We start from the raw sequence: 22,204 nt of genomic DNA, 5'->3' as shown, positions 1-22,204 counted from the left end.
TTATATTGTTCGATAGCACTATTTCATTCACAGATGCATTAATCTTAAGTTTGTTTTGACATTAATTGGGAGGAGGTCTCAATTTACATCGTGATTATTTCTTTCATCTGCATGTTTCATTATTTTCATTTGGTGGGTGCTATATTGCATTAATCATCATTAGGAATAAAGTTCTTGGATCAGCTCTAGCCATCAATTTGTCAAGGTTATTACCCTCAAATGCTTCTATGATTCTTTCCCTGTCTTCTTGAGAGATACGCATGTATCTAACTCGTGCTGCCACGACTGGACATAAGAAAGTGAAGCGAATCTATGGTACTGGTGCATGTATAGTTCTGTGAAAGAAGAGGGGCAAACAGAACAACAAACATGAGTTATTTAGGGTCAAAGATAGCTTTACACTATAGTGTGTAAATGAAATAAAAATTCACATTTAAATACGTATAAATCACGGTTCTCACCTTTTCAAAATAGAAATAACATTACGCCAATTTGAATGAACATGTTTGGAATTTGACTGCCCATACGCGAAATTGAATGACTGAAATACCATTTTCCGCCAGTGCTGGCGAATTTGAATGACTGAAGAGCACGTGCCAATTTGAATGCCCGTTTTACGAATTCGAAAGGCACATGTGCGAATTTCATTGATCGAAATGCTAAATTGAACGAACAAGTTTCAATTTTGAATGACAGAATGTGCAGTGACGAGGATTTCCGCTAAATTGAATGAACCTTTTATCAAATGGACTGACAAAAGTGCGAAATTGGCCGGGAAAACCTATATTATACATAATCCACTTGGTACCTGATATCAAAAAAAAAAAATATGTATTATTCAAATATGTGATGATACTTTAAGGAGAATTCATCATTCCTTCAATAATGCAGATGAGCCATTCAATCCAATTTCGTATTCAAAGGACAAGTTCACCTTCATAAACATAAGGATTGAGAGAATGTAGCAATATTAGTAGAACACATCATTGAAAGTTTGAGGAAAATCAGACAATCCGTTCAAAAGTTATGAATTTTTGAAGTTTTTGTGCAGTACCCGCTGGATGAGAAGACTACTGCAGTGTATGAATAACTTAGATGTCACATGCGTACAACAATATAAGGAAAATATAAAGAGAATTTCACGAAATTCCATCTTTTGAAAGAAGTACACATTCCCCTGACAAATGTTATGGGTAATATTATTCCCCCTGCCTATAGAAAGAGGCAAGTCAAGTGCTTTTTTATTATGCGAAAAAAGTGAAAATATGTTGAATTTTCTTTTACATTTTCTTTATACTGTTGTACGCATATGACTCACAAACTGTAGTAGTCTCCTCATCCAGCGGTTCCAACACAAAAATTTTAAAAATTCATAACTTTTGCATCGATTGTCCAATTTTCCTCAAACTTTCACTGATGTGTTCTACTAATATTGTTGCATTTTCTCAATCCTTATGTTTATGAAGGTGAACTTGTCCTTTAACAATGTCGGATTACTTCGTATTCTGAAAAAAAAAACATTCCTCGAAAAATAAATTTTCATTGTATTATATCGCACATAGAACGAAAACTATTTGGTGAAATCAGTGGTAGGCCTTGATCTCACCTGTTCGAAAAATAGCGCCGAAGCACCGTCAATGTCCCCGTCACCGAACCATTGTCATCTAAGTGTCACTGCCAGTTTGTAAGAGAAACACACACACACACACACACACACACACACACAAATGCACACTCGCATTTCGATAAGAAAATGTAAGATGACTGCGTTGCTCAAGACAGGATGAAGGATTACTATAAGTTAAGAAATAATTATATTAAAATCCCCACTTAATAACCTCATCCTCACATTCTATTTTCGCTAAACTTTTGCAGGGATTCAGAACAGAATCTTGAGAGTAAAATACGCCGGCAAAGCAGGTAATAAAAGTACTCCTACATATTATGAGTACAGGGTATCCTCTTATATCAAATAATGTAATGAATTCGTGTATTATTATTATTATCAAAGACTTATTTTGCACTATTTACACATATCATTTCCATGGTTTATAAAATGCTGAGTGGGCTGCGGGCCTCCAACAGGATGGTCTTGATTTGTTACTGTGTTTATTTCATTGAAATTGATTATACTTTGTTATTTTGTTGCAGGACCCCCAAGAATAACTGTGTATGTTTAAATCACTGCATGATGGGGCTACTCCGAGAAAAGAATACTGAAGAGATGAATAAATGGATACCTAATAAGTTGTTACACATTGTAAATTTACATATATATTTGTGCAAAGACAAACACACACACACACACACACACACACACGCACACACACAGATGTGGCGGTCCTATAGAAGTAGAGACACTAACCCTTTCCTGAAAACATTATGCATATTTCCGACAACAAAAGTTATGATGTCTATCATAATCATTGTACATATGAGAATATGCTAATATCAGTACATGTATTTTGAGCATGAGATTCATATCTTCATTTTGCATTTCCTTTCTGAGTGTCTTCGTAAGTATATATACGTAGTTACATGGAGGTCAACATGTATATATGATAAAAGTGCACGATGTTGTGTTAAACCCACATACTGCCTTTTGTGTTGGGTAATTTACACCAGTCAATACAGGCCGCTGTTTCAAGCCTTTCTGTGGCAATTAGTCAAATGTGAACAAATTCCACACACAAACCAATGAAGAGGAAGTTAGTGTGGCATGCAGAGATTTAAGAAGGAAGTTGCCATCTTAAACTGGAGTGAAAAAAGTAGTAATATCCACCAATCCCTACCCTATTGGCTCTCTATGTGCCACAATAATCTCTTGTCCATAGCTATGTGTGTGAAATTAGTGCACATTTGCTCACTGGCACAGAAATAAGTTCACTGTACAGGAAGCACTCTCCTCACATAATAAGGTTCATTGTATTCATGCTTGATAGTATCCGATCAATCCGCCTCGATGAGCATTCTGGACCGATACCCCAAGTTACCTCCCCTTCCAGCCTACTTCAGAGTTGTAGGAAGCTCTTCAATGTCAGGTACGTTCACATGCGTATATGTCTGTGAAGTTATGAATATTTATTTTCATCAAAAGTTAAAAGCCGTGAATTTTTTATATACTTCTGAATTGTATTAAACAGAAGAAAAGCTTTCTCTTTTTCATAATTCGCATGGTACACTATGATGAAAAACAGGTGAAAAAAAAGGTGGGCGGTGAGTTGGCTCAGTCGGTAGCGCGTCTGCCTCACGATCCTAAGGGCCCGGGTTCGAACCCGAGTCTGGACTGAGCAATGTTGTGTGTAAGCATACAGTCCCCTCTATATAGCAAGAGGCAAAACACTCTGTCCCTCGGATAGGACATAGAATGGAGGCCCCGTGTATGAAGAGTAACAACTCATGCACGTAAATGATTCCGCTTCATTCATTCATCACAAAGAGCAGGGTGTTTAACCCGGTGAAGTGGTCCCACCTCACATCCAACTGGACCCCATGGAAGACCAGCTTAACATATAGCTGAATATGGGTTATCCAGCCATCTTCTCAGATGGAAATGAACAAACAAATGAACAAACAAACAAACCCAAAATACACAAATAAGCAAGCGAATCACAAACACAGCAATTAAAACAAAGATAAACATTTCATCAGCACTGAACAAATAATTTAAAAAAAAGTTTATAGAATTTTTATCAATTTCACGAAACGGGGAGATTGAGGGTAGTCACATTGGGGGCATCCCACGAGACCGACACCCACGAGTCATACGGTCCACGAGACCGACATCAACAATAGGTCCATGAGTCATACAGCCCACGAGTTATACGGCTCAGGAGTCATACAGCCCATGAGTTCGACACTACGCACAAAAGGCTCATGAGACCGACACTAAGCAAACATAGCCCACGAGACCGACACTAAGCAATAAAGGCTCATGAGACCGACACTAAGCAAAGAAAGCCCACGAGACCGACAGAAGGCAAAAAAGGCCCACGAGACCGACACTAAGCTAAAAAGGCTCACGAGACCGACACCAAGCAAAGAAAGCCCACGAGACCGACAGTAGGCAAAGAAGGCCCACGAGATCGACAGGATAAACAGCGCCATCTACATGTCAATCACCTATACAGGGTGTTCCATGAACGGAAAAATAACATACAGGCGGTTGTAATTTCGTCATGCTATCAATTGAAAGATGGTGACCATCTACATAATTATGAACGACATCAAGCATGTATTTCTACATACTTCTGGGGGGGGGGGGGGCAAGTGTGTCAGGGAGCGACATTGTTATCAAGTAGAAAAATAGAATTGTATTCTTCATGCCCCCCTCCAAAAAAAAATAGAAGAATTAGTATTCTTCATCCCCCCCCCAAAAAAAAAAGACACAAAAAAACCAACCCCACAAATGAATTAAAAAGAGGGCAAGAACGATGTATGGATTAATTTTAGAGCTTTGATAATGCCATCGTGCTATTTTAATAGGCTTTCCCAGGTTTTAGCTAGAAGATGGAGAGGATATAATTTTTACCTCTTCTCTTTCCCGATTCACTAGTTACATTTTTGTACTTACTCTAGTTTAGATATTCTACCCTCCTGCTTGGAAGTTTTGCAGTAAGATCTATTTGTAATTTTCTCTGTAACTATAGTGTAATGCTACTGATTAAAACGTTTTATATCGCAGGGATTCACCTCAATTTGTGGCTTGTGTTATTCTCCTCCAAACAGTACATTTTTTCGTGAAATACAATAGCTGTTTTCCTGGATGCATCTAATTTTTCCCGAATCCCTTACGGTACCTTAATAGACGATTACGTTATTTTTTTATTTTTAATTAATACTATTCAATTCAACACCCTCGCAGGTTTACTGTGGAAAGATTTGTTACACAATTTTACTGTACTTTGTTCATTTTTTTCACAAACAAACACCCATGCAAACACAATTAAAGATCCTGATCATTTCGGGGGGGGGGGGGGGGGGGCAACTGATGGGGTCACACCCTGCCGGAGATTGCAACTCTTCTTTTCCATCTCTCATATCTTCCTATGCTATTATCAGGACACTATACAATTTATTGGTCTATAGGTGGCGCTGTTCATCCTGTCGGTCTCGTGGGCCTTCTTTGCTTAATGTCGGTCTCGTGAACCTCTTTTGCGTAATGTCGGTCTCGTGAGCCTTGTATGCGTAGCGTCGGTCTCGTGGACCTTTTAAGTGTAGTGTCGGTCTCGTGGGCTTTGATTGCTTACTGTCGGTCTCATGAGCCTTTTGTGCGTAGTGTCGGTCTCGTGAGCCGTATAACTCCTGGGCTTATTTTACTTGATGTCGAAGTCGTGGGCTTTATTTACTCAGTGTCGAACTCGTGGGCTGTATAACTGGTGGGCTGTATGACTTGTGAGCTGTATGACTCGTGGGCTGTATGACTTGTGAGCTGTATAACTTGTGGGCTGTATGACTCGTGGGTGTCGGTCTCGTGACGTGCACCCGTCACATTCGCGAGTTAATCTTAATATACTTTTTCCTTTTTTTTCTTTAATCTCGGAATGAATGCTAAAAGGCACCTACAGCTTTGATTTTTTGCTGGAAATACTTTACAATCTAATTCAAATATAATGCAGCGGAACTATCAAATCAAATTGTTCTTTAATTTCATATTTGAGCAATTTGATTGAAAGGAGGTTCAAGCAAGTTTGCTATTTCAGAGTTCACAACACAGTAGTATATGGGCTTCTGTCAAATTTTGCAAATTAGCCGTAATCACGGGACGAGAATAAGATCCCAATGATGAAATACAAATTAAGTAGTAACTTCAACCGGGAGTACTTATATTACGTAATTATCAGTATTCAATTTTTATATTTATCTTTAGCATGACAAATGAGCAGAACTGAATTTGTTTATGGACAAAATTCAGGGAGCATTTATCAATTCCCAATCACTTTGCAACCTGCTGTAATTCAGTGCGCTTGAATAAACACGATTATTTTTTTAATTCAAGAAATATTTTAGAACTAAATTGCTGTCCTTATTAAATCTTTCTTATCATAATTTCTAGGCTTTGTAAGATCTTCTTATTGAATTAAGTGGAGGAATATAAATTTCTAAACTTGCAATGAATGATATGAAGTTGAATATCATGCCTGATTGGCTTGTTGGATTGCGTGTGGGGGTGTTTACTTTGGAGGAATTTTTTTTTTTGGAAGTCTTTACTTTAGTTCGGAATACTCATCAAATTCACGCAGATATTCAGTCTTCGGATTGGGCTCGCGTGCCTACCCGCATTTCTGCGCATACGCCCGAAAGATAGATGGCGTTCTCGCCAGCCTCGGCGGAGAGAGGATAGCTCTAATGGCAGAAGGCGACGAGCTGAGCGGGAGGGAAGAAGCTTTCCGGCAGTGGGCACATGGCGTCTTTAAGGTGAAAGGTTACGAGATGTCTTTAAGGTGAAAGGTCAAAAGATGACCTTAAGATGAAAGGTCATAACATGACATTAAGGTTAATTGTCACAAGATGTCTCTACAGTGAAAGATCACAAGATGACTTTAAGGTGAAGGGTCGCAAGTTGTCTTTAAGGTGAAATGTAACAAGATGACTTTAAGGTGAAAGGTCACATCTGTCGCTTGGTATTTTGTGTGTGTGTGTGTGTTCCGCAAGTTTCCATGATATTCAGAAGCGCGAAAAAATGATCTGAATCCGACACGAAATCCAACATTACTGTTGAACAGAACAATATTCCGCCATTCGTAAGTAAAACATTTTAAAAATCGTCCTTTTTCTGTTCTTGTATCCTGGCGTTTTTTGGTTTGTTATGTTTATTACTCGAAGGAAAACGTAACTCGAGCGAAGTTTTATGTTTCATACTTTACATATCCTTATTCAGTGCCACAGTGCTCCCAGACTGAAATTTAACCCTAACTAGGCCGGGGGGGGGGGGCCTCCGAGGCCCCCCCCCCCCCCCCCGACGTTTTGCGCGATGTATCGCTATCGCGAGAAGCTATCGCCGCGACGTTTCATGACTTTTTTCTTTCGAGTCTCCCGCATCTTTTGACACCAAATTTGCGATGCCCGGGTGCGCGGTTCCGAAGTTGCGCATAAATATGCACGTGCGTGTCAGATCAAAGATTGCTCAAAAACGTGAATTTGTGTACAATTTCAATGCAAACTTTGTTTACAGGCAAATTTCATAAATGCATGATTATTTGGGGGTTTTGTCGATTAAAATCAATTAATAACGCATTTTCCTGTTCGGAACAATGTCACGGACAAATTTCATCGAAAAAACAATGAAAAACATAAAGTAAAAAAACAAAGAAATACATAAGAAATTAAAAAACAATAAAATACTAAGGAAATTTTTTCGGATTGCGCAATTTTTTTCTCTTACATTTTGCAAAGGCCACTAAAAAGAATATTTACACAAAAAAAAATGTGCCTGTTTTGAGCGTTATCTAGTGATTTATACCAAATTGTCTGGTTTCATGCATCATTATGCATAAATTAGCATAATTTAGTGTAGATGATAATATTTGAAAAAAATAACTTCATGGTACTTTAGATTACATCATAGGCAATGCGTGTGCCAATTTTCGTCGGGATCGCGCGGTCGATGGCCGAGATCCGGAGGGAGGGGGGGCCTGGGAGCCCCCCCCCCCCCCCCTCCGGCTCTATCATCTACCTAAATAGCCCGGCCTAGTTAGGGTTAATACTTGCTCATCACACACAATAAAAATGTGGGCTTCTAAGCTAAGAGATCGTGATATTATGAAGTGATTAAATTGTCGAACCAAAATTAAAATGCTTTGAAGTCTGTAATTACACTTATGAGAGATTCATGATTTAAGTAAATGATACTTGAAATCGTTGATGAAAATTTTGCTGTACGCATGCCCCGTATCAATCAGGCCGCCTGTGAGGTTTTCTGTGTCGAAGATTGTCTGAACGTGGAAGCAGCGAACGCGGCCTTGAACACGACAGCTTTCACATGGAGCCCAGAGAAGACTCGCCTCTCCCGTGGAGGCGGGGCTAGCTTGGAAGCGGAGAGTGTGGCAGCGGGGCTCACCCTCCTACATGGCAGGCCGGTGGTGTCGTCTCTACTCACGGAGCGCAGACAGCTACAGGCCGAGCACTCAAGGTGTGATTGTAACGCATTCCAAACTTAAGATATACTGTAATTATCTACATTTATGTCTTAATGTTTCTTGATAGTTAATAATGCTATATCTATACACACGAATACACACAAATACACTAATTGCATGTATTTTCTTGTGTTCTATATGTCCATGTAAACTATATAGCCCCATTCTATTTGTGCCTTTAAACATATAGATTTATAACTGCATTTTCTTCAAAGAATCAATGCTTATGCATACATAATAGTGCCTCTTATTTTATGTCAATTCATAATTGTGCATAATGTGTGTAAGGAACGTAGAGTTACTCTTATTATACATTCCATAAATGTGGCACATTGCATAATGTAATTACAAGTAAAGGGAATTTATAGTAATGAAAGCGAAAACGGTGGAAATTATCAAATTCCATTGTGTTCATGTGCCGTATGCAAATGAGGCCATTCGGGTATGTGACGACCTTTGTTCACCCGCAGCCGATCGACAATCTGCGTCCGTCTCGACACGCAGGGCGCACCGGAGCTATCCTACAAGCCAGGAGATCACATGGGCATCTTCCCGCCCAACGAGGAGGAGCTGGTCCGGCGGACGCTGCAGTTCGTCACGGGGGAGCTCCCTCATGACACTGTGGTGACCGTTGAAGTCCAGCAGCACGTGCAAACCGCTGACGGTAAGCGTCGTTGGTGCAAAAGAGCGCGGACAGTGAAGTTTGTACCAGTAGCTATAGTTCTAAATCAACATCATATTTCATCAACTCTTCATATTTATACCTTGCCTACCATCTCAAGGGCCGTTTCAAAGAGAGGTTTGAAATTATCATAAGCTGCGACAATCTCTTTAAAGACTTTGCAAGCAATTCACATGGATCAACAGCTAAAACTTAAAGATCATGTCAAAAAAGTGCTGCTCTTAAAAAGTTGCACAAATATTTTTTTAAGTCCAGTAAATAGCTGGACTACTGAATTTGTTTCGTCCAGACTAGAAATCGTCTAGATCATGCAAGGTTTGTTTTTGTTTTCTTTATGGGCTCCATGAAAGAGAACAGGAAAACTGCAGATTGTCCAAGTGGACTAGTGGAACGAGCAAAGGGTATAGGGATCTAATTACGCCCGTGTTGAATCGTCTGCATTGGCTATCTGTAGCTAAAAGAATTATGTATACGGCTGTTCTCCTGTATGCATTATTTAGGTCAAGAACCCGGCTAAGATCTATGGTATACGAATGTGTAGAATAGTCCCAATATGTTGCAGCACACCATGTTAGATATATCGCACGAAGAGTGGTGTATCTAATTTGTACATTTAGTGCAGAGATGGGTTCCGGCAGAGTGCCTTCCCCAAGGCTCACTTAAAGGGGCACTCACTAACTACCTGGACATCACTAGTCCTCCGACACCAGGCTTTCTGCTGCTCCTTGCATCCCAAGCCTCCGACGAACAAGAGGCGAGAACCCTGAAGCTCCTTGGTGAGGTAGGGAATGAAGACAGCTCAAAAGACCAATCCGGTCCGGCAGCAAAACCCACCATCACTGCAGTGTCCAATGCGCGCACGCGTATGGCGAATGCACGATATATGTTTTATGTCGACCGGCTCGCGCCCGCCGCAGTGTATATACCATACATTCAGCAATACGCGTGCGCAGCTGGGACACTGCAGTAATGGCGGGTGCCCTGCAAGGTCGGATAGGTCTAAACTTTCGTGCACACACACATCTCTATGGTCTACCCGTTAACAAGAATGTGTTGGTCATTGAATATAACGCCATTTCTTTTAGTGTAATTGTTACATCGATTAGATTATCAAACTTAAGTGCATATACACAACACACAATAATTTCAAACCCATATTAACTGATAAAATTCGTCATAGCATTTGCATCACTTAATTTTGGTTTGGGATGAAGAATTTGTTCTTATTTTGTCAGAGTCTGTAAACTCCGTGGAAAACACTCGTTTCGAACGAGCATGGCCTTGAAAGCAAGTAACAAAACTGTGTTGCAAGTCGAATCATTCCCACGGATTGATAGGCCCCTATATGATTTCACAAAAACATAATGTGGACATAAATGAGAAAATTAATGAGGAGTGAAAGATGAAATATGCAAAGCAGAAAGGTTTACATAAAAGTTGGTTACATATTTAGGCATTCTAAAGGTGAAATGAAACGAAGAATGAAATAAAATAAGAAGAGATTTATTTACCAGACAGTAACATCGATAACAGGTATAAAATAATCAAAAGTTAAAGATTATTAAAAGTTGGTGAAAACAGAACCAGTAATAACAAGCAAGCTAGTCGAGGCCATCAGTCCTTTGTCAATACAAAAGTCATTAAATCAGGGTAAACATGCAGTGTGAAACCGACAGCACTTCATTCGTTTTCCTTTTCGATACAGGGTGGGGTTGACTACGAGGTGTGGAAGTACGAACGCAGCCCGAATCTCCCCGAGGTTTTTGAAGAGTTCCCTTCAGTGAAGGTAAACCCCAGCTTCCTACTGACCGAGCTGCCGATCCTGAAGCCACGCTACTACTCCATCTCATCCAGTCCCAAGATGTACCCTGGAGAGATCCACGCCACAGTAGCCGTGATCGAGTATAGAGTCAGAGGTTTGTATCAACATTACGAAGAACAATAAGAGTGAGATTATTGATTCTGTTCCTTGGAATGCGCACTGTTTTGTGTGTGTGTGTGTTTTTGTTGTTTTTTGTTTGTTTTTTGTTTGTTTTTAAGTGACAAAAACAACTACAAAGGCAAAAGAGGCTATAGAGACGGCATGCCGTAGTATCATGTCTTTTATGTTCTACCACAGTTTTTCTGTAATCGAATGCTCTAAATTGCTTTTTTTAAAAACTGCATATGTTTAGATACATTACAAACCTTAAAGGTGAGATATGATCGGAAAGTTAATCAAAATCAAACTAAATCAAAGTTAGACAGATGATGCTGGAATCTATTCAAGTAAGAAAACAAATGGTCATTTACTGTACGTGATTATGATTTCTTGTGTCTTAAGACCACTCTGTTGTAGATTGCACCTGATATTTGCTATTCTGGCAAAATTTTGAAACATTTCTTTTGCCAACTTTGTCGCCACCATTGACCTTCTCCTCACTTTGTTTCGAATGACAGGGTGTGTGTCACTTATTTGTTTTTGGTTTTTTTAAGGCGGCTCTACCTTTAGCGAGGTTTTGGTTTCTGCCTTCTCTAACGTACTTAGACTGTATGTCAAATATTATACTGTTCAATGCAATCATGACTACGCCATTATCTAGACTTGCCCATTTGAATTGTTTAGGTGATTCTGGACCAATCCATCACGGTGTGTGCTCCACGTGGCTCAACAGGCTTTCGATCGACGAAATTGTTCCGTGTTTCATCCGTCGGTGAGCTCTTTTCTCATCTAGTAGGAGGCGCTACATCCTCATCTGAAAGTATCTCTTCTTTTTTTTTTGTCTAAGATAACCCCCTTATATTTCGCATTCGATAACAGATAAGCATGCCCCCAAATCTTGGAACTTTATAACACTTTCCCCAGTGAATTGGGAGAGTCAATACTAGAATTCATTTCTTGGGAGGCCGTCACACTCTGGCAGAATGAAACCACACGACGCATGATTTTTACCTTTCATTTAGTTTCCAACAAAAAATGCTATAGCAAGTAAACATTTGAATACACATGATTACACAAAATCAGCATAGCATTGAAATCGAGGAGAATAGAGTGAACTTAAGTTCAATAGATACTAAATATCAAATGCCGAAAAAAATTGTCGAAAATGGAGTGTGCAACGATGCTTGATAACTTGTACAGTCTTGGGATTGTCAACAAAATGTAGCAGGATGTTTCACAATGATCAGTGAAGACGGTTGTGCATCCCAAACTTTCCACCTTGTAAGTCGCAGCTGCTCTCATCGTAGTGTTGTTTTGCTTTTATCAGAGCTCCAACCTTCCGTATGCCAGAGAACCGGGCCCTGCCAATACTTCTGGCAGGTGCAGGGACCGGCATCGCTCCGTTCAGATCCTTTTGGCAGCAGAGACAGATCGAGCTGTACCAGGCAAGACCGGAAGCAGATGACGAAGGCAAGTCCTTTGGTGACGTCACGCTCATCTTCGGTTGCCGAAGGTCAAAGGTTGATGATCTCTACAGGAGTGAGAGAGAGGAAGCTGTCAAAGAGGGCGCTATTTCGCAGAACTTGACAGCATACTCGCGGGAGCCGAACCAGGAAAAGGTAAAGCCCCTATCAATGCCCATCACGCTGACCATCGGAGGCTTTGTTATCTGATTCCCCAAATGCTTGAATTTTTATGCTCCGATAAGTTCCGGATCAAATCTGATCCTACAAGCTCGAAAAATTGGCAACAAGGATCACCGAAGATGATACCAACCTCAGAAGCGTCCTAGAACATGTAGGACCTGGACTCAAGGTTGATCGATTTATTGATTGATTGATTGATTGATTTTGATTTTTTTTCTGAATTTCTTGTTCATACATAAATGAAATACAAAGTTAACTTGTCAGATGACTTTAAATCGTCGGAAACTCACCAGACAGGACACGTGCGACAGTCGCACAACACAAGTCTTACACACTGAATTGACATGACACTTATCGGACTGACTCGATACTTATCGGACTGAATCGACACTTATCGGACTGACTCGACACTTTTAATATCGAACTGATTCGACACTTATCGGACTTATCGGACTCGGACTTATCCGGCACTGACTGGACTTATGACTGGAAATGGAGTCCGATGGCAAATTAAGCTCTGAGCTTATTTCCTTCATCGGACGGTCTTGCCTTATTTGACCAAGCTTGTCATGTCTGACACTGACCTTATAATCGACCAACACGAGTTGGATTCATAAAACTGCAATCCAATGAACTTCGGTGAATGGCCGGAAGCAAACAACAACAACAACAACCTCAATGACAACTTTGCGTTCCACAAGTGATAGATGACAAAAGAAAAAAAAATCTCTTATTGAACGGGGGTATGAGACAAACAGGGTGCAAACAGCGCGCACCACATTGGCTATTGTCGACGGTTGAAATTTCAAAAGTTACCATACTTAAAGGGAACGTACAGTTTTGGTTGAGACCTAATTTCAGGTTTCTAACATTTTTAGGTGAGATAATGAGAAACCTCTTATGAAATATGAAAGACCAAGTAATTCTATGAGGAATTCAACGTTTATTTGATGAAAACTGGTTTTGAAATGGCTGAGATATCCAAACAAGAGCGATTCTATTAAAGTGTGGGACCCACACTTTATTACCATTGCTTTGTTTTACTTTGTTTTTGGATGTTTCACTTATTCCAAACCCGATTTTCATCAAATAAACTTTGAATTCCTCTTAAAATGGTATGCTCTGTACTATATCACAAGTGTTTTCTTGGTATCTCGAAAAAGTTAAAAGTCCAATTCTCATCTCCACCAATACTGTACCATCCCTTTAATATTAATGTATCATATTGTAATACCTGACAGAATTTTCATTCACCTTGTGAGAATGTTTGGTAAATCGCAATCTCCAAAATGTTTTCGCCTGCTTATTAGCATTAAAGAAAAGGGTTGTTGCATTTTGACGTGACAATCATAGTGATGAATCAAAATTTTGAGGGTGGATTTTTGGCAGCGAACTAATTTGTTTAGTCATGTCATGTCAGTTTATGAGGAAACCGCATGTTGCACAAACGAACGAGCAAACAGAATTAGATCCGTTACATTTATCGGCCAGCACCCCGCCCCCTGCGATGTCTTTGAAACTACCCACTCCCAAGGAAAAACTTACCTGCTGATGGCACTGTAAAAATAATTACTTCAAGTAATGTGAATTATTTGTCCTTCACAAACAGCCTTCAAAACACATCGAGTCAACTCTAATATCTCTGCAATCGATTATCAGGAACATTCATATCATTCCACCACGCAGGTGTACATTCAGGCTGTCATATCCAATCACGCTGAGCTCGTTTACCAGATCGTTTGCCGTGATAACGGACATTTCTACGTCTGCGGTGACGTGTCGATGGCTGCAGACGTCTGCGCCACACTTGAGAGCATCCTCGCCGAAGAGGGCGGTATGACACCGACAGAGGCGCGAGACTTCATCGATGGAATGAAGGTAATATGAATACATTCGTCGTCTGCTACTTCAGGCAAGCTTGGTTAGTCGAGAAAAAGACGACTCTTCATTTTCGTATACTTTCCAAGCTCTTAGCCTCCCTACGATAACAAATTTGTCCTCCTATCATCATCTTTAAAGAAAAAGGCAACAAATAATACATAATCATAATTATGAGACAGCAAAGTTGGTAATCAGATAGAGATATCTAACTTCGACGTGTAACTGGTGTCAGTCAGAAGAAACTGTTGACGATTAGACAAAAAGCAATGCAAATCAAGGTCGCTATCCTTATTTCGTTGTCATCAATTCTTATTCACCACAAGAATAAGATTTGTAGAAACCAACCAATTTTGACTTGAAAGTCGTAGAAGGTTCTGAAATTTGGAAAGGAGTTAGAAAAGATATCCCACCTATCTGTTTAAAGAACGGTCAGATGCCTAATACTTAGATATATCCAAAACAAAAGGGGTCCTAATAAAAGGTGAGACCCAATTCTTATTAGGATTGCTTTGTTTTATTCATTGATTTATTTATTTTTCAATATTACGGCCTTTGAAAGCCTTTTTGCAACAAATCAACTTTGGTTTCCTTTTGAGAATTGTATGCTCTGTAACATGTCAGTGGTTTCTTAGTTTCTCGCAAAAAGTTAAAAGCTTATATCCTCATATCGACCAATACTACACAATCCCTTTAAGTAAACAGCTCCCCTATTTTGCAGTTTTCTCTGCTGGAGACGATTCACAGACGCCGGGAGGTAGTATTGCCTCCAACGCGATATCTGGACAGTCATAACTCGAAGAAGGATAACTGCTCAATCCAAAAGTTTCGGGGTGTAAAAAAGATGTTCCCATTTTGTCCCTGTTTAAGAGTTTTTCAGTAGCATAATGGATACACGTACCATCTGGAGAAAGACTGCTAAGACTGAAAAATGCTCCTCCAGGTACAGAACCATGATAATGATAATGTTTTACAACAATGATTATCCCGAAAACAGTGATTTTTATCTTGATAACGAAAACAATAACAACAATGATAATAATGACTTTGCCGATATTTGTAATTCTAATCATTAAGCCCCTATGTTGAAAAGCAGGCCAAAAAAAAAGTAAAAGAAGGAGAAGAAGATAGAAGAAGAAGAAGAAGAAGAAGAAGAAGGAGGAGGAGGAGGAGGAGGAGGAGAAAAAGAAGGAGAAGAAGAAGATGATGATGATGAAAATAAAGAATTTTGACTTTTCAAAATGGTACTTTATTAACATCACACTTGCACAAGAAGATGAAGAAGAAACACCACTCATAAAAGTAATAGTATCAATTTTTCGCTACTATTCTTGCCAAAATTGTTCAACGAAGTCATTTTGATTGATTCATGTCCTTCATCTGATCTGATAGGACACGAATCGTTACCATGAGGACATCTTTGGCTTCACCAGCCGGGCGGGAGAAGTTCAGAAGATGATGCGACTGGTCTCTAGAAGGAGGAATGAGGGCTCAATACACAAGGGGGAGGTCAATGGAAGTCTGCCTTAACTCACTGGATATGGGTGTGCTGAGTGTTCAGTATAATATTGCGATAGATGGCGTTGTCTGGGAGGAAGGGGGTTAAATAGACGTGCATACCTCAGGCTTCGGGAGCTTCCTCAACGTATAGCCATGTGATTTCCCGCCATTAGCTTGCTGGCCCTGAGAAAATAGCTTAGAAGTGGAGGGAAATAAAAAGATAATAGTGGCCTCTTATAACGCACTGTTCAAGTCCATCAAGAATGATGCCCATGGCGCTCTTACATAACCAGCATGAACAGTATACATGTACATAATACAACCATACAATAATCAAATACAATAACTTATCAGAACAAATGAAATACAAACACAGACAAAATGCTTTACTATACATAATGAAATTAATCTCAAAACATAAGAAAAACTCAACAGCTACGAAATATGCAATAATACGTACAAAACAAATCAGATGTGTAATATATAGGGAAACACAGGGGTATCTCCTTTTTTTTTGTCTGTCCATCATTCTTTCATTCGTTTTGGAGAGTTACAAACATGTTTAATCAAATTACAGTGATGTGATGTTGTGTCCATGCGTCTATGCCTTTACTCAGATTCAGTCATAAACGATTCAGTTAAAAATAGATTCGACGTCCATGGTAAGATATAGGAGTCATCGATAAAATTCTAACAGTGGTTTTGTATGTTTTGTAAGTGTTTATCAGCGGTAGGCCCTAGCTTTGAATGATTAAGTATGTTGTGGTCTGGTGGCGAATTACACGAAATGCTACTCCGACTGGTAGCAGAAGCCCTAAAAGAAGCGAACTAAGATGAATCTATTCAAGAAATAACACGTAATATTTACGATAACGATATGTTTATTGTTATAGTAACGCTATACTGTGTGTTGTTGATGGGTCGTGTGTGTGTGTGTGTGTGTGTGTGTGTGTTTGTCCTCTTGATCATATTATTTGATTTTACTGTAATTTTTCTTTCAATAACAACAACAAGCATATGTGGCCAAACTGCAAACCATGAACTTTTCTCTTTGCCTTGTCGATGACATTGCACAGAATTATTGCATAATCATGTTTGGAGGGAAATCATTTAGACGGAAGCAGATTTCGGGTTTTGTCTTTTGTTTGTGTGTGTGTGGGGGTTTTTTTTTCAAGTCTTTTATTGCATTTTCTAAACAAAATAGAAAATCAAAATAATGTGGAATAAATTTTGCAATTAACTTTTGTTAAAACTTCTTGAATGCTTTGTTTAACCATACACTGAGCAAAGTTTTAATGTATAATGTTTTCAATTGTACTTTTATGTTTTCCATCTATCACATGTCTGATTACAATGTTTGATGTATAATTATACAACTGCTGAATAACGGCAGGCACATACTAAGAAATGCTATTGTTGCATAACTTTGGTCTATCGTCTACATAGAATGTTCATCGATCCTTGTATGTCTTTGTAAGTAATTGTTTATTGGTTACGCTCAATTTGATATTGCCATTCAATTCAAGATGTAAACATATTTGTAACTGAAGTTCCTCTGTTCTTTCACATTCATTATGCTTCTCAAATGAAATCGAAATAAAATCACATGGTTGTGAAAACTTTAAATAAAACATTACCAAATGACAAAGGAGCAGTACAAAAATGCGGTCTATACTATAACATAATCATTATAAATGGTTGCATATATTATATACAAAAGGGGCAATGCATTTTGATTAAACAAGGAGGTAGGAGACCGTCAGCATAAGCATGGTTTAACTTGGCTGATGGTCTCATTGGGAATATGGTAAATGTAACTCAGGTTTGCCTCTCACAAAAGGTAGTTTTTGGTTGTTTGTTTGTTTGTTCGTTTGTTTGTTTGTTTTTTGTTTGTTTGTTTGTTTGTTTGTTTGTTTTGGGGCAATATGCTGTAGTGGAAGAAAGATGGGAGGGAATGCATTAAATGTTTTATCACGGGCCATATAATATCTGATTATTCTTCAATATATTAATACAATAATACTGACAAATCAGACCAAAAATATGTAAAATTATAATGATTATAATAATTATATTTTACTAAGTGAATTCCTTGAAATATACTTCCTTATGCTAGCTTTAAATGAAAACAGTGATGTCCGTGCTTTTAGGGATTCGGGTAAAGCATTCCATGTATCTGGTCTGTGCTGCCTCACTGACCCGTGAGCTATAAGGGATTTTGGACTATTGGACATGCATGCATGTCATTTCAATCGTACAGAACGTATTACAAATGAAACATTTCACCTCTAGTAATTTGTTGTAATGTAAGTCCTCCTGAGGTATGTACATTTTAGTTGAATGAGTGCATTTATCTTGTAGAATACGATATTGTAGATTGGATTACTGTAAAGAAAAGTGACTAATGAACGATGAATCTCATGATGTTAGCTCAAAAGTTAATTCAGCAAAGTCTATGACAACGATACTATCATGTTTGTACGTGTGCGAGTATACCCTCAGGAGGTTCTACATAGAACAGGAAGAAGAAGAAGAAGAAGAAGAAGAAGAAGAAGAAGAAGAAGAAGAAGAAAAAAAAAAAAAAGAAGAAGCTCCCTGCTGGAAAGAACATAGTGTCCCACAGTGTGAAACACAATGTGAAACACAGTGTGAACACACTGTGAACACAGAATGAATCAATTCACAGTGTGAAACATTATTACTATGTGAACTCTCTGTGAAAAACCACACCACAGTGTGAAATCTTCTTCACACTGTTAAATTCGAGCGTTTTCACATAGTTGACCATGTGAACACATTGTGAACACACTGTGGGACACTGTGTTAATTCTTTCCAGCATTGCTATGTAGTGGGTGTGAATGTTTGTGTGTGTGAGTTTGTGTGTACGTGTTCAGTGAAGTGAATGAATAATTCAGTAAAAAAATCTTGTTATTCATAACTATTCCCACTTCAGAGTTGAAATTCTGATTACTCCCAAAAGACTGTGAATAGCAAGGTTCAAACAGATATACTGAATAATTCGAAAGTTGTTTTGGATTCTTATGAAGGTATAAAGGCATAACTAGGGCAAGTGAATAAAATCATTAAAGGTATTGTTTACGATTGTTGAAGTATATGTGTAGGTCAGTTATATCACAAAACATCCTATACCATATACATTTCACAATGAAGTTTAAATATAGGGAGATATCACTATTGTTCTCAATAAACCATAACTGCACACGGTTTACGCTAGAAATAATTTTATTATAACTATTGTTCACATTTTGTATATTTCACAATACTTAACATTGATTATACTGATTAACTTTCCTACATTGGTTGTCTTTATGCCTAACTCACATTTATTGTCCCATACCCGGGACAATAAAAATAATCTTTTATTGTCCCGGGTATCTTTGCCTTCCATTTTTGTTTTCTTTATTTTGGTCCGGTGTTGCACCCGTGCTCCTTACCTACGCCTAACAAGCTTGCTTATAAGTAGGTTCCGTCATATTTCTTCAGCATTTACACATAGAGCCAAACTTACAAAGATTGACCGCCATGTTTTATATCTTTACATTAATTTACTGTGCATCCAAGCCGGATATTTTGATTCATTTCATTTTATTATGCTTGATGTACATTCCCTCATTGAGAAATATGAAAATGAATTGAATTGAAGTGAATTGAATTGAATTGAATTTAGAACTATTTTGAAGCACTAAAACTGGGTTTTTGTTTTACCTGCAAATGCTAAATAATGCCTATAAGCTCATTAGCAATTTTCATCGAAGATATGACTCAATGATACGAATCTCATTGGAAGATAATTATGTTTGTATATTGTAGTAGTCAGTACATTAATTATTATTTTGATTCTACATCACTTTTGATGTCTGTTTTTGTAACCTATTAGAGTGGTGCTATATACATGTACCTACAAGATCGTGGTATTTGAATCGTCACCAACATAAAAAATTGAGGTATAGATGAGTATTAGAACTGCTTTTTAGTCTATATCTTTAGAATAGGGACTTAAGTTGAATATGCTAAGCATTATAGCCTTATTGTAGTATTTCACAAATGACTGTCACCTGATTTTAAACTGCGTCTTGTATAACCTGTCATTCATGAGCACTTTTCGTTTTTAGGTTTTCCCTTGTGCAAAAACTGTACAACTCTGTGCAAGTGTTTCTTCTCCTCTCTCCCTCTCTCTCTCTCTCTCTTTCTCTACTTCTCTATCAATCTATCTATCTCTCTCTATATATGTATATATATCTGTCTGTCTCTTTCTCTCTCTCTCTCTCTCTCTCTCTCTCTTTCTATTTCATGTACACGGACTAAGAGAGACATATAATCTCTATACAAAATGCATTTGGTAAATTCTTTGAGAGTTTATACTCTCTTCCAAAGATTAACAGTGTTATACACAGCAAATTCAATGAAGAAGGAACAGTACAGTCACAAATACCGTCGAGCGTAAAATAAAACACACCCAAAAATAAAACCCTGTTACAAGTTGACTATAGTGATGATGATCAATGGAGTTTCGTTCCAACTGATGGACAAATTGCCTTTCCTCGACGTAAACCTCGACAATACCTCAGTGTCTTGGTAGTAGCCATGATAGAAAAAAGAAATTATAATAGGCATATATAATTATTATACTCGGGTAAATGGACTCGAACCAACAGTCTCTCCAGACTAAAGACAGGCGTCGTATGCACTAGACAACCGGGCACTCACCCGACAGCTAGTACTGGTTCTTAGGGCTATCTATCCCTATAATATGCATCTTGTGACTAGATTAAACATTGGGTAAATGTTGTGAAGTTTGTGTTGATTTTCCTTGCTTGATTTTTATAGGATTTTGTTAATTACTGTAGAATGTCACTTTTCACTTTCTGCTGACTGTGTGGTCATTTTTCAGTGCACTTCATTGTTGCTTCATCTATAAGTTGTTGGTTTGGTTGACCATTTAGTTGATTGCGAATAAAGATGATTAAAAAAATGCATGACTGGATTTGTGAGTATGTGTGTAGTTATAGCCTGTCACGCAGTGAAAGAATGTTCTCAAAAAACCTTGCAACTTCTGTTGTTTTGAAGACACATATTGCTATGGTCCTTGTGATTGACGTTCATTTTCATTTCATTTCATTTTAGTCTTTTATTGTCCATATCATGGATGTTTGTTTTGTTCACATGCTTTTTTACAAAACAAGAAATATGCAATATACAATTACATAAACAGCATTCAAATGACACATAAGACATAAGAGAGGAATCTGTTTGCCAACATAAAACAGAAAAACATCATATAACATATTTCATATCAACACCAATTTTCAAATATTCAACCTATTAATATATCTTTGTCTTTATCTGTGAATACAACAAAAACTAATATGTGATTTATGTCCATGTCTTTGGGGTCCTATATACCAAATCCTGCAAGTAATTCATCTGTAATCACCGGGTAGAATAAAATCTATAAACATATGATGAAAAGACACGTAGCCTTGTACGATATATTCAAAAGCTAATTTCTCAACTGCATGCATCTGGTGACCGTCTACCCTACCGCTTCTATCTTAGGTTTTCTGATAGAAACAGGGACACATTATGATATAAGAATTTGCAATGAGGAAACCTATGTTCGGTGAGTTTAACACGCATTCGCAGTAGGAGAGTCACAAATATAATGCCCTGTAAGTATACGCATGCTGGTGCAAAAAAAAAAGAGGAAAAAATCCAGTCATGATATATATGTCAACTATCCTATTGCACATCACGGCGAATTCATAGAAATTAGGTTACTTTTTAAATTTTTATATTTGAAGACATTATTGTCATGAATTGCAATATAAAACATTGCGGAATAAAGTTGTTCTTTTTATCAATATCCAAAATGTTTGTGAACGTAATTACAAAGGGATATAATGATCAAAATACGAATTCAAAGGGGTAGTTTAGTCAAATTTGAAATAAATTTCTTGCATAATCTTCACACAAGTTTGAGTGTCACATCAGCCCGATAAAAATCCAAGCTCGAGATATTTTTTATTTCCCACGTCAGAAAATAGCGCGCTATTTCGAAACATCGGGCTGATATGAAAACGCCTATTGGCTATCATCATGGCGCAGGCGAGGTGTCTTAAATTATGCATTGGAAATCTGCGTAGACCTTGAACTAGATTCAACCCCCCTTTTTGAATTTCTGTCGTTAAGTTCTATTACAAGCAACAAAAACTCACAATGCAGTCAGGGGAACGATGTATCATGTAAGCTAAAGCCTGTGTGTCTTGCTTTTCTGAACTCAGTCAGTCTGAAAAATAAGATATCAATACAGAAAGAGAATCTTTCATACGTTACTTAACAAACATCCCAAAAGGCTCAGAATCCTTTGAATTGAAAATATGTGTCGTTTGGTATGGGTTTTTTGTTTTGTGTTCCTTC

General features: G+C 38.2%; 1 protein-coding gene across 1 annotated transcript in view; it reads left to right on the top strand.

Annotated features, from left to right (window-relative positions):
* The window catches only part of LOC139718775 (nitric oxide synthase 1-like), a 32,422-nt gene extending 16,627 nt beyond the window's left edge, over positions 1–15,795 (top strand). The window contains exons 14-23 of the mRNA XM_071630240.1: positions 2,943–3,041; positions 6,243–6,417; positions 7,902–8,131; positions 8,609–8,808; positions 9,438–9,601; positions 10,526–10,736; positions 11,426–11,513; positions 12,069–12,360; positions 14,074–14,265; positions 15,658–15,795. Of these exons, the coding sequence (XP_071486341.1) occupies positions 2,943–3,041; positions 6,243–6,417; positions 7,902–8,131; positions 8,609–8,808; positions 9,438–9,601; positions 10,526–10,736; positions 11,426–11,513; positions 12,069–12,360; positions 14,074–14,265; positions 15,658–15,795 (1,789 nt within the window). The remainder of the gene's footprint in view (positions 1–2,942; positions 3,042–6,242; positions 6,418–7,901; positions 8,132–8,608; positions 8,809–9,437; positions 9,602–10,525; positions 10,737–11,425; positions 11,514–12,068; positions 12,361–14,073; positions 14,266–15,657) is intronic.
* The last annotated feature ends 6,409 nt before the right edge of the window (positions 15,796–22,204 follow it).

The sequence above is a fragment of the Diadema antillarum genome, unplaced genomic scaffold, assembly GCF_040938485.1.
Source record: "Diadema antillarum isolate AM-2024a unplaced genomic scaffold, OU_Dant_1.0 scf00000099, whole genome shotgun sequence".
Lineage (NCBI taxonomy): Eukaryota > Metazoa > Echinodermata > Echinoidea > Diadematoida > Diadematidae > Diadema > Diadema antillarum.
Note: the sequence above shows the minus strand (reverse complement) of the source record. Positions and strands in the feature narration are given on the sequence as shown.